The sequence below is a fragment of the Triturus cristatus genome, chromosome 5_1 (assembly GCF_964204655.1).
Source record: "Triturus cristatus chromosome 5_1, aTriCri1.1, whole genome shotgun sequence".
Lineage (NCBI taxonomy): Eukaryota > Metazoa > Chordata > Amphibia > Caudata > Salamandridae > Triturus > Triturus cristatus.
This window is the reverse complement of record NC_140587.1, coordinates 1002505273-1002517670: the sequence shown is the minus strand read 5'-3', so window position 1 is coordinate 1002517670 and position 12398 is coordinate 1002505273. Positions and strand designations below refer to the sequence as shown.

At 47.4% G+C, this 12398-nt stretch overlaps 1 protein-coding gene across 1 annotated transcript in view; it reads right to left on the bottom strand.

Moving 5' to 3' along the window:
• Positions 1-12398, bottom strand: part of TENT4A (terminal nucleotidyltransferase 4A) — a 535327-nt gene that overhangs the window by 59499 nt on the left and 463430 nt on the right. Inside the window, exon 12 of the mRNA XM_085606105.1 lies at positions 2763-2816. Coding sequence (XP_085462231.1) covers positions 2763-2816 — 54 coding nt within the window. The remainder of the gene's footprint in view (positions 1-2762; positions 2817-12398) is intronic.

Below are 12398 nucleotides of genomic sequence, written 5' to 3'. Positions count from 1 at the left end.
AGGAGAGCACTTCTCCAGTCAGGGGCCAACTAGCAGAAGTATACAAGCCCAACTGTATACCAAACTATAATAAATGCATAGGAAGAGTTATAACTGACCAGCTATTTGAATCATAAGATTTAACTTTTAAAACTTGCATGAGGTACAAGAAGGTGGATGTCCACCTACTCCAGTTAGATGCATGTGCATACAATGCGTATGTCGTCTAAGACTACCATGGGAAGACAGATGCCCTCCTTTGATGTTCAGTAGGCAGTTCTTAGTCTTACTGCTGTAGAAGCAGCAATCTCTACTTCATCTGTTGTTAAAGACATTGCAAAGCCGCAGGATCAGTACATCTGAATTTCTGCAACAAAGAGTCAACCATATCACAGATGCACTTTGTACTTGCCAAGGAAAGCAGCAATTATGTGGTTACTAGTGTCTCCAGTGCCCATTTGAGCCAAGCCCTTTTCACCAACTTCTTTGACTTTATACTACAAAAAAGAGGTTCTGGAAAACTGACTGAAGTGGTGAAGTCTGAATAAGGGTTAGCATGCAACTTTAAATGGCTGTGCATAGATACATGCTTTTCCCTGACCCATTACTTGACTTGCTATGCAGCCTTTCAGCTTGATCCTTCAAATGCTGAATATAAGTTCTTGGCAAAGGAGTACCAACATAATCCAACACTGTTAATTCTTTAATAAATTCTGAGCCACTAGGTGTTTTTCAGATATTAGTACATAGATACACATGGTACACACATTTGTCCTGCTTGTCGCTTTCATTCTCTGTAAAAATACGGTAGATGTTTGGTCGCCAATATTACAAATTTATTTTAGTCCATGCACTACAACGGTGGATAGGACAGCAACCACATTTTGACATAGTACCTAGTAAGCCAAACCCCAAGGTAATTAGTCTTTCTAGAAGCATTTTAGGGAACTTGGGATAGTTTGCCTCTGTATGTTTACTTCATTTTTCAAATACGCTCATATTGTTTGAGGGACAGGTCAACAAGTCATGGTACTAAGTTGGGGGTGTCAGTCTTGTGGACCAATCCATCACACTTGCTACATGCAGAGGAATGAGCTTGATTTAGTGCAGTGACTGCGTTAAAAGTTAGTTAATGGTCCCCTGGCACCCTTACAGTATTAGTCAGGGCAGAGAGAGAGACACGTTTTCATAGGGATCACATGTAGAAAGACAACAAATGGGTCAAGGCAGGAGTGAGCCACAAAGCCGCAATACTGAATGTTCGGTATTCTGTGGATCCTTTCAGATTTCTGAAATATTCCCAGTAAGATTACAGATTTAAGCAAAAGCTTTAAATTTGCAAAGCATTCGGGGTAGGGAGACAATGAGATCCACACAAGACACCACCCTGTAATCTTACCTGGGTTTCTAGGTTTCAGAACTTGCTTGTTTAGTAGGTTTCCCTACATGGTGGCAGAGGCCAGGCCTAAATACTGGTGTTACTCACATTGCCAAAATGGGTCAATTTTCAGAGCAAAATCATAACCTGTCTGTGTAGCGTTTTAGGGCCTTCCATATCAAGGAAGATAGGCCCAGCCACATACGTGGGTGCAGTGTTTACCAGGAGAAATTCCTTTACATTTTTGGCTTCCAAAATGCCCTGTGAATCACACTGTATTATGGGTAACCTTATATTCAGTAGTGTACAAATAATCACTATTCTTAAACTCAATGTTTTCAGCACATTTCACAAATTCACAGGTTTCCTTCAAACCAGTTTTTCATTCGATTTTTAACTTATAAATTCATATGCATGTCTGGACACCCTGAGAAATCATAAGCTGCAGCTCAGTCGTTGGCTTTGAGTATTCCAGTTTTAAGGACAACCAACCAACACTACATGTACCAGCAAACAGAAGATTCTGACAAAAATGTATACTGCTTTTCTAAATTGGACATTGGGACACAATTCCAGATGAAAAAATGGACGCAAGTATTCCAAATATTGTCTACTTTTCAAAAAGTAGAAAACTTTCTTTTGCCATCAAGGATTTCACACCCATTTCCACTACAAACTCCACGGAGGTAAAAAACACAAAACTATAATTGACTACAACTTGGAATAATTGAAAAAAACTAGTTACAATTTTTTTTTTAACAGCCTGCTCCTGAACGCTGTAAAATGTGTACCTCAAACCCTCGATTGAAGGCATTTTTTACACAGGAAAAGCAGACTTTCTTGCCATAGAAGAAACTACAAATTTTGACCACTTCTAGGTTCCTTCTAGAATGATTCACAAATCCTGGGCACCTATAATAAGCCCAACAAGTAGGAACAATGGACACAAAGCTGACCCAAAAACCTTTGGTGTCAATTTATGAAAGCCTAATCGTTAAGTGCTGCAAACAAAAAAAAGGCTCAGCATCTGCAGCCCCTAGCTGTTAATGCGCCACACATGGCTCACTGACTTCCACCATTTGAAATATTTCAGATGTGCAAAATCACCGTAGTACTCACTGCAGTAAGTAGCACAGAAAAGTATGAGAAAGCTCTACATTGGATCTGCAAACTCTAAATGTAAAGCCCTGTGTCATTCATTGTATTTGAAACGAAAAACCTATTAAAAATGTAACTTTTGCATATTTCCATCGTACTAGCTCACAGCAGCACATTTTTAATATGGTCAGCTGATTCACGACAACAAACAAATCTGTGAAAAACATAGCACACTTTGGAATGAAGGACAACAGGATACTGCTAACAGAGGCATGAGCTACTACAATAAGTCAAATGCGATACTAACCGGTCTGAAGGGAGGTTGGGGATCACCAACGGTAGAAGATAATGGGATCCGGTCCTGGAATATTAGGAGAAAAAAGGGCAATGAGGATCGAACTACATGCAGACTATTGCAAAGCTGTACAAAAAGTTAATTGGCCTTCACCCACCTTCGTTCGTACAGAAGAAACATAATGTCAAAATACGGTAGGCCAAGTTAAACTTTATAGGAGTTGAAAATAAATCCTAAGTGCAGCAGTTGCTGGCCAATCAATTTTCTGCCCATTAACATTTATATAAATGAGGGTCGTCAAGAGAATGTGGCGGGAAATGCCTGAGGAAGGAGAGTGAAATAACAAGTTACTTACATTCTATAACGCATAATCTGGTAGAGACTATCTAGCCCCAGATTCTTTACCTTCGAACTATCCCCAGGCGTCAAACTGGATTCAGATTTTTCCTTTAGCAGTACCCCAGTGTGCCGGTAGGTGGTGTTGCACAGCTCTGTGTGGTGTCAACCCTGCTGGAGGAGGAGCGAGGAGGATGGGTGGGTCAGTAAAGAATCTGTTGCTAGAAAGTCTCTACCAGATAAGGCGTCAAAGGTAAATAACTGGTTCATTAAATAGATGCTTCTAGCAGCAGATTTCTCACCTTAGAAAATATGCACAAGCAATACCTCCCCAGGAGGTGGGTGTGCAGACCAATTTCATATGAGGAAGTCCTGCAGGACCAAACGGGCAAAGAGGCCGTTCCTACGGACCTGAATGCCCAAGTAGTAGTGTTTGATAAATGTGTGCAAGGAAGCCCACGTTGCCCCAAGGCAGATGTCCAGGGTTCTTTCTTCACTCTGAAATACCCCACAAATCGTAGGTCATCCACCCAGAACTGTAAATGTAGAACTCTATGTTTTTAGGGTCCAGGTGGTAAAATCACTCCTCTTCCTTGGAGGGATGAAGCAGAACATAAGAAGTGGGCAGAATGATGGTTTGGAGCCTCATATGAGAAGGCCTGAAGCTCACAGACACTCTGGGTAAAGATTATCTCCAGCAGGAAGGCTGTCTTGATGGTAAGGAGCCTGAGAGAACAGTTGTAAAAGCTTTAATGGAGAGCACATCTGGAACATCAGGACCAGACTAAGGTCCCACTGAGGAATAACAAGGAGAAGGAAATGCATGTTGCAAACTTTCAAAACCTATGTACAAAAGGATGTCATGTCCTATAGGCTAGTCCTGTCATGTATATCCCGTTTTCGCATACATCGTCCCATCCACTCAACAATAACGGTCCTGAACAGGTGAGCTTTTACCTAGTAACTTGCTCATGTTTTAGTATTCCATCATAACCCCTGTACCTGATGTACATAAACCTGTACATAAACCTGTCCTCAGGCACTGCCTAATTATTCTGTATAAAGGTAATCACTTTTTTCCATCCTTGGCCAACAGGCCTGCTGCACATGATCGCATGTATTTTAGAAAAACATTTATGATTGTTTTCAAAACATATCGATTCTAGAAGAAACCCTGGAGTGACCACTCTAGTATATAAGACCCTTATTTACCCCCTGCCAAATAGAAGAGAACTCTACTCTACCTTGTGGGGTGTCATCCTCTGAGCAGAGATGGGGTCCTTCATTCTCTACCATCAAGTGAGGTTGGTTCTTCCCTAGGGTATTCTTGGCTATATACATACATGTATATCTATACACCTATACATGCTACACCTACATATCAAGGCTAGGTACATTAAGGCAAATTACGTAGGGCGCATCATAGGAGTATGCAAGTGCTACTGTCGTATCTGAACTGTTTATGTTCATCTTCTTAGCACTATGGTAGAAATATATCTGTTTCCTATTTTAGTACTTGCGATTTTTCATAGGCTTTTGTCTCCTGATTGTCGCATAAAGGAATATGCTACTTACCAGTATGCATCTGTTCTTGGCATGTAGAGCTGCAGAGCCACACACTAGGATAGTAGATCGCCATCTGGTGTTGGGCTCGGATGCTTGCAGGTTATTGTCTTCGGAAGAAGTCTTTGTGGTCACGAGATGGGTGACTCCTCCCTTGGATGACAGTGCACATGGGCATCAACTCCATAGTTAGATTATTTTTCGCCATGATGGGAAATGGAGTATGTAGAAAAGAGAGCGCTGTCCATGTGGGATGTCTAAGTAAGACAATGCTGGAACAGATACAGGTCCCAGGGAGGTGGGTGGGCGTGTGTGGCTCTGCAGCTCTACATGCCAAGAACAGATGCATACAGGTAAGTAGCATATTCCGTTCGCGGCATATGAGCTGCAGATCACACACTAGGATAGACTATATAGCAGTATCTCCCCTAGCGGTGGTCACCTGTATCGGTTGCAGCAGTTTGAAATAAAGTTTTAAGGACAGCCTGTCCCACAGAAGCTTGTTGCTTTGCTTGCACGTCAGCACAATAGTGTTTAGTGAAGGTGTGTGTTGTAGACCATTTGGCTGCCTTACAAATATCTTCTTAGGGAATGTTTCCTAAGAATGCCATGGAAGCCCCTATTTTGCGTGTGGAATGCTCTCTAGGGGGAACCGTTAATGTGCGTTTAGCTTTGTGGTAGCATATTTGGATACATTTAACTATCCACCTAGCTATCCCATATTTGGAAATGGGGTTGCCTTTATGTGGTGGAGAGAAAGCTACAAAATTGTTTTGCGGAATGATTTGGTTCGGTCAATGTAGTAAAGAAGGGCTCTTAACGTCTAAGGTATGAAGAGCTCTTTCAGCTACCGAGTCTGGATTTGGGAAGAACACTGGTAACTCTACTGATTAGTTAAGATGGAACGGAGATATGACTTTTGGAAGGAATTTCGGATTTGTCCTAAGAACCACTTCGTTACGGTGTAATTGTAAGAATGGTTCTTGTATGGTTAAAGCCTGGATTTCCCTTACCCTTCTGAGGGATGTGATAACGATAGGGAAAGCCACTTTCCATGTGAGGAACTGTAGTTCGCATTTATGCAGAGGTTCAAATGGGGGTCCCATGAGCCTGGTAAGAACAATGTTTAGATTCCACACTGGAGAGGGTGGTAATCTGGGAGGAATAATCCTTTTGAGTCCTTCCATGAAGTCTTTGATCGCAGGTACTCTAAAGAGTGACAAGTGCTGTCGATTTTGCAAGTAGGCTGCTAATGCTGCTAGGTGGAGACGTATGGATGAGTATGCCAAATTACATCTTTGCAAGTGTAGTAAGTAGCAAATGATGTCCTGGATGGATGCATCCAGTGGGTGTATAGGATTGTTAGTGCAGTAAATGGCAAATCTTTTCAATTTTGCAGCATAACAAGCTCTAGTGGTAGGTCTTCTGGCCTCTTTTATAATGTTCATGCAGTCTGGTGGCAGGTTGAGGTAACCGAACTCTAGGACTTCAGGAGCCAGATCGCCAGATTCAGTTGACCTGGATCTGGGTGTCTGATTTCTCCATGGTTCTGGGTTAATAAGGACGGGGAGAGATGCAGTTTTTGGCGTGCAACTAGCGAGAGTTCTAGTAGTGTTGGGAACCATGGCTGGCGTGCCCATGTGGGAGCTACTAGGATCAGTTTGAGAGACTGTTGCCTGAGCTTGCGTACCACTAATGGAATGAGTGGGAGATGCGGAAAAGCGTACGCAAATCTGCCTGACTAGTTCATCCATATCGCATTGTCCTTTGACTCCAGGTGGGGAAACCTGGCGGCGAAGGTTGGGCATTTTGCGTTTGTGTGTGGCGAACAGATCTATGTCTGGCTGGCCTCATTGTTGGAAAAAGGGCAGTAGGACTTGGGGATGTAGTTACCATTCGTGGATCTGTTGTGTTTGTTGACTTAACAGATCAGCAATTTGATTGTGAACCCCTGGAAGGTGTTCTGCAAGTAGGTATATGTTCTGAGGAATGGCCCATCTCCAAATTTCTGTGCGAGCTAGGACAGCTGGAGAGAATGTGTGCCTCCTTGTTTTTGTATGTAATAGATGGCTGTCATGTTGTCTGTCCGGATGAGGACAGTTTTGTTCTGGAGATGTAGTTGGAATGATTTTAGTGCTAGAAACACTGCTAGCAGTTCCAGGTAATTGATATGGAGCACTCTGTTGCGTGGTCCATTTGCCCTGAGTGGTGTGTCCGAGGAGATGGGCTCCCCATCCTGTTAGTGATTCGTCCGTTGTCAGCACTATCTGTGGAAGAGGCTCTAGGAACAGCCGCCCTTTGGACAGGTTTGTTATGTTCCACCATTTCAGAGAGCGATGTGTGCCGCTGTCTGCCAACACCAGATCTGTGAGTTGTCCATGAGCCTGGTTCCACTGACGTGCTAGACATTCTTGCAAGGGACACATTTGAAGTCTTGCATAAGGTACAATGAAGATGCATGACGCCATCATGCCTATGAGTTGCATGAACAGTCTTGCTAAAAGAGTGCTGGATTTGAAATTTCGTGATAAGAGCTTGTATATTGGCTATCCTGGCTGGGCTGGGATATGCTAGGGCTGTGGAGTTGTTTATGGTGGCTCCTAGATACTGATTGTATATGAGAGGGTTGGGGAAGAGATTTGGGATAGTTGATTGTGAATCCCAAGTTGTGTAAGATTTGGATGGTTTGGTGAGTGTGTAGAACACATTTGTTGAATGACTTGGCTTTTATTGGCCAGTCGTCTAGATACAGGAAGACATGAATTTGTTGTCTTCTGAGATGTGCTGCTACTACTGCCAGACATTTCGTGAATACTCTGGGCACGGTTGTTACCCCGAAAGGAAGGACTAAACTGGTAGTGTGGTCTGTCCACCACAAACCTTAGATTAGATACTTCCTGGGGGCAGGATGTATGGGTATGTGGAAGTAGGCGTCCTTGAGATCTTGTGTGGCAAGGAAATCGCCTCGTTGCAGTAGCACTTGTTGAAGAGTGATCATATGGAAATGATCTGAGTTTATATACAGATTAGGGTTCTGAGGTCGAGTATTGGTCTTAGAGTCCCGTCCTTCTTGGGGATTAGGAAGTAGAGTGAATATACCCCTGTACCCTGCTGTTCTAAGAGAACTGGTTCTATTACGTGTTTTTGAACCAATGAGAGAACCTCTTGTTTGAGGAGCGTAAGATGGTCTGGTGACATGGAACGCTGTTTGGGTGGTATATGTGGGGTCGGGGGTTAGTTGGGAGTTCCAGGCAGTAACCATACTGGATAATTTGCCTTACCCACTTGTCTGTTGTGATGGAGTTCCAGACAAGTAGGAACTGTTTAAGTCTTCCCCCAACCGGTGTGGAATGGTCGGGGGGGGGGGGGTCGTGGAGGAAAGTCACTGTTTTGTAGCAGGGGAGGTACGAATGACGAATGTTATTACCTCGACCTCACCATTTGTTGTGGTTTCCTCTGTATCCGCCTCTAAAATATCTTCTACTGGGGGATGTTTGTGCAGCGGCTTTGAATGTTGAGGAGGTGTCCGCTCCCATTGAATGGCTGACTAAGTATGGTAGTTTGTACCTCTGGCTTAAAGCCTGAAATGAGTAGCCAGGCATGTCGTCTAAGGAGCACACTGGTGTTAATTGCTCTAGAGGCGGTGTCTGCGGCGTCAAGCGCACATTTAATTGACGCATTTGAATTAAGTTTTCCCTCCTGGATAAGGTCATTTACCTGGGTTTTAAATTGCTCTGACAGATGTTGTAATAGATTCTCTAACTAGTCGTAGTGGGCCCTGTCATAGTGTGCTAGAAGGGCTTGGGTGTTGGAAATACACCAATGATTAGCGGCTTGTGCTGCTACTCTTTTGCCAGAGGCTTCTAACAGTTTGGATTCTTTGTCGGGGGGTGGTGTATCTCCTGTGGTTTGGGAGTTGGCACGTTTCCAAGCATTGGAAATGACCAAAGAATCCAAAGGGAGCTGCCCTTTGATGTAATTAGGTTCTTCAGGGGCAGGCCTATATTTGTCTATCCTCGGGTTAAGAATCCTGGCACGGACGGGGTCTTTAAATACCTCGGGGGCGTGTTTTATGACTCCTTTAATCATAGGCAGAATGTGTACAGACTTGAGATTCTTCAAAAGTATCTAATAGGGGGGGGCGTGGCTAACGGCCGTGGAAAATGGCCGCAGACTAGAGAAGCTCCGTAATCCGAGGAGCCCTCTAACCATCCGAGCACTTATCCGGCGGTTTCCTGCAGCAAATACCTCGACTGGTGGTGGCGGAAATCAGAGAGCGACCGATCATCCCGGTCTGAAGCGGAGCGGAGGGCGCTGACACCATCGGCAGCGGCGAGGGGCCTGCTCCCGGCGCACAGAGCCGGGGAGTGCAGTTTCGGCGGGACGGCCCGCGAGGCGCGCAGAGCGTGAGTGCGCAGTGGCTGACGGCCTGAGAAGGGCCCCCCCCACACGGGCGGGGCATTGGATGCGGCGCCCCTGAGCCAGCGGGACAGAGGCAGGCATAATACTGGTGCAGGCGAGGGGGAGCGGACTGCCGCCCCGGGGGCGAGACGTGTCCCCCGCCGCTGCCACACCGAGGAGTTGGTGGCACACGCCCGCGGGCTGCCCAAGGAGCCGCGACCACGACAGCGCGACCCACCGCAGGAGTCGAGGGACTGCCCAGGTACTGTGGCGCTCTGCAACACCAGCCAAATGCTATCGGGCAGCAAGCGCCGTCCCGCTGGTCCACACGCCCGCTCACACGAGCAGCGCCTCAGCGGCTTCGACGGTGACCGAGGGGGAGACCCCCCCCACCCGCTTGAGACTTAACAGTGAGCATATTCGTGGGGCTCTTTTCCCCCTGCTGCAGGTAGCGCCAGAAGGGGCGGAACACGCTTAGTCCCGGCGCGCTTCGTCTTCCGACAGCGGCCCCAAGGAGAAGCACAAGTGAGAGGGCGAGTGAGCGTGCCCATAGCTACAGAGGGCGCCACGGAGTGGCACACGGCGCCAACCTAGCCCAGAGCAGAAGTCCTGGTCCGGAGCGCCTGGCCGACGGCACGTTGCGCATACTGACCCAGCGAAGCAGGGTGGGAAACCCGACAGGCCGCTCGGGCGGAGTCAGCCCTTTGGCAGGCGGCGGTGACTACCACTCCTGCGCGTCTTCCCAGTGCGAGCATACCCCAAGTGACAATGAGCGGCAGAAATGCGAAGGGGCCAAACCAGGCGAAGCTGGAAAAGTACGCATACACAAAATCGCAACCGGAGCCTGCGAGTCACGAGGCGGGGCCGGGCCCGACCACGGGGGATGCCAAAGAAGTGACGCTGCAAGACATTATGGCCACACTGAATAAAGTGCACACATCCTTGGATGCACGCATTGGATCCCGGTCGGTAGAACTATCCTTAATCCGGGTGGACCTTAATAAGATGTCCGACAGGGTAACTGAGGTGGAAGTGACGGCAACAACTCTCACCACCGACACGGCCGCACTTAAGCAGCAGCTCACAGCAGACAAACTACTAGCAGCCAAGCTGGAGGACCAGGAAGGGCTTTCCAGACGGAACATACGCCTTATTGAGATGCCGGTACAGGCAGGGGGTCCTGCCATTGACCTGTTTGTAGAAGATCTTATCACAAAGCATCTCCGCCCCCAGGGCCTATCCAATTACTTCTCCGTGAAGCGGGCGCACAGAGTGCCGGGGGGTAAGCCTAAGCCTGGGGCCCCGCCGCGCCCTATCCTGGCCCGCATTTTCAACTACCGGGATAGAGACGCGATACTGCAGGCTGCGCGTGTCGCCCCCCCCTCTGAGACTCGATAACGCTAATATTACCATCTTCCCAGACTACACTGCTGCAGTCACGAAGCAGCGCCGCGGATTTCAGGAAGTAAAAAAACTGTTCCGTGACCGTGGACACAAATATTCGATGCTGTTCCCTGCGAAGTTGAGAGTGGAAGCCAACGGTAAAACATGGTTCTTTCAGTCGCCGGAAGAAGCACAAGAATGGCTGGAGGGATGGCGTAGAACCCCGCGTTCAGAGCGCCGACAAGGAGGACACACTCACCGTGAGGAACCTGAAGAGCGAGAAGTTGTAATGTAACAGACTGCAGGCGAGGGTGGCATTCTTAGCTGCAGTGCGGAGGAATAAACGGCACTACCAAGGCGGACGGAGCCTAACGGCTGCAATCTGGGAATAGGCCAACAGGCCTGATACTCATTGACCTTGCTGGGCCACCACCGAGACTTCCTCGCGCAGAGGATCGGGGGGAGTCATTGATGCAACCAGAAAGATCCGAGGGAGTGAAGTGAGACTGCCCCATCGCTCGCTCTATGCGAACTATCAGAGAGGGACAACGAGACCGCTACGAATCCAGAGGGAAAGATGGGTCTCCGAGGACAGCGGGCGATAGCTCTCGCCCCCACGTAATGGTATCGGGGAGGGGTTTTAGGCACTCTGCACTGTTGGGGTGGCAGGTAGTTTGGGGTCCGTCAAGCAGGGAGGCAGGGAGGCGGGGCTGGGACTGTTAGCACACTGTTGGATGCTTTTAGTTGTTTTTATTAGGGCATTGGATGCACCAGGGTACACAGACACTGGGTACAGAGAAGGCAGACGCGCAATGGCACAGACTAAGTTTCAAACTGGATAGACATGATGGCTCAGGATCACGCAAACGCTGAGGCACTGCAGTCAGATGGGCCCAATTGTTCCGTTCTCATTGGTTATATGGAATGTCCGCGGGCTGGGGGATAAAATGTAAATCGTTGGACAGATTTGGTTTTAAAATGGTTGCGCACTCCGAGTTCTCTTCCGGGTCACGGGGAGTAGGCATCCTGGTACCCAAACAATCCCCCCTGATTATCCATCAATCATGGACAGATGAACAGGGCTGCTTCGCGGCTATAGCTTGTCAGTGGGAGGGAAGATCCTTTAATATAGTGTCCGTCTACATCCCTCCGGCGCTCCACGCTGTGGCCCTGCCAGCGCTCAGTAAATTTCTGCTCGCCCTCCCAGCGGGAGAAATGATAATTGGGGGTGACCTCAATGCGACAATCAGCGGGACTAATGACCGGCATCCTCCCAAACCCCACACTAGTAATATAACGAGTTTCATAGATGCCCTTGGTCTCCTAGATGCCTGGAGATGCCGTCACCCCACAACCCGACAGTTCACTTACCAATCAGGAGTTCATAATAGTCTATCCAGGATAGATTACTTCTTGACATCGGCAGACAGCCTACAGAACGTAGTGGACATAGAGATCCACTCCAGAGGGATATCGGATCATTCCCCACTGATGCTTACATATACGTGTCACCGCACAGTTAGGCGACGCATTTACCTCATATACCCAGGGTATTTAAATAATCACAAAATCGTTGACGACCTAACCAAGGCGACGCACCTCTACTTTACAGAAAATACACAGTCAGCCTCATCTTCAGTCACACTTTGGGAGGCCTACAAAACTGTTATCTGAGGGCAAGCCATTGCATCCATAGTTGGTCATAAACGTGAGCAGCGACGGGAATTAGCGGACATAGAATCGAGTCTGCAGCAGGCTGAAGACCACCATACGCAGCACCCAACACCAGAAACGGCACAATCCCTCTGTGTTAAGCAGCAGGAATATAGAGAACACTTAAAGGGGATTACGAAGTCCAAGTTAAAGAGTACACAACATAAGATATATGAAATTGGGGATAAGGCGGGTAGGCTTCTGGCTTGGCTGGTCAAGAAAGAACGAGCGAGGAGCTGGATAGCGCAGCTT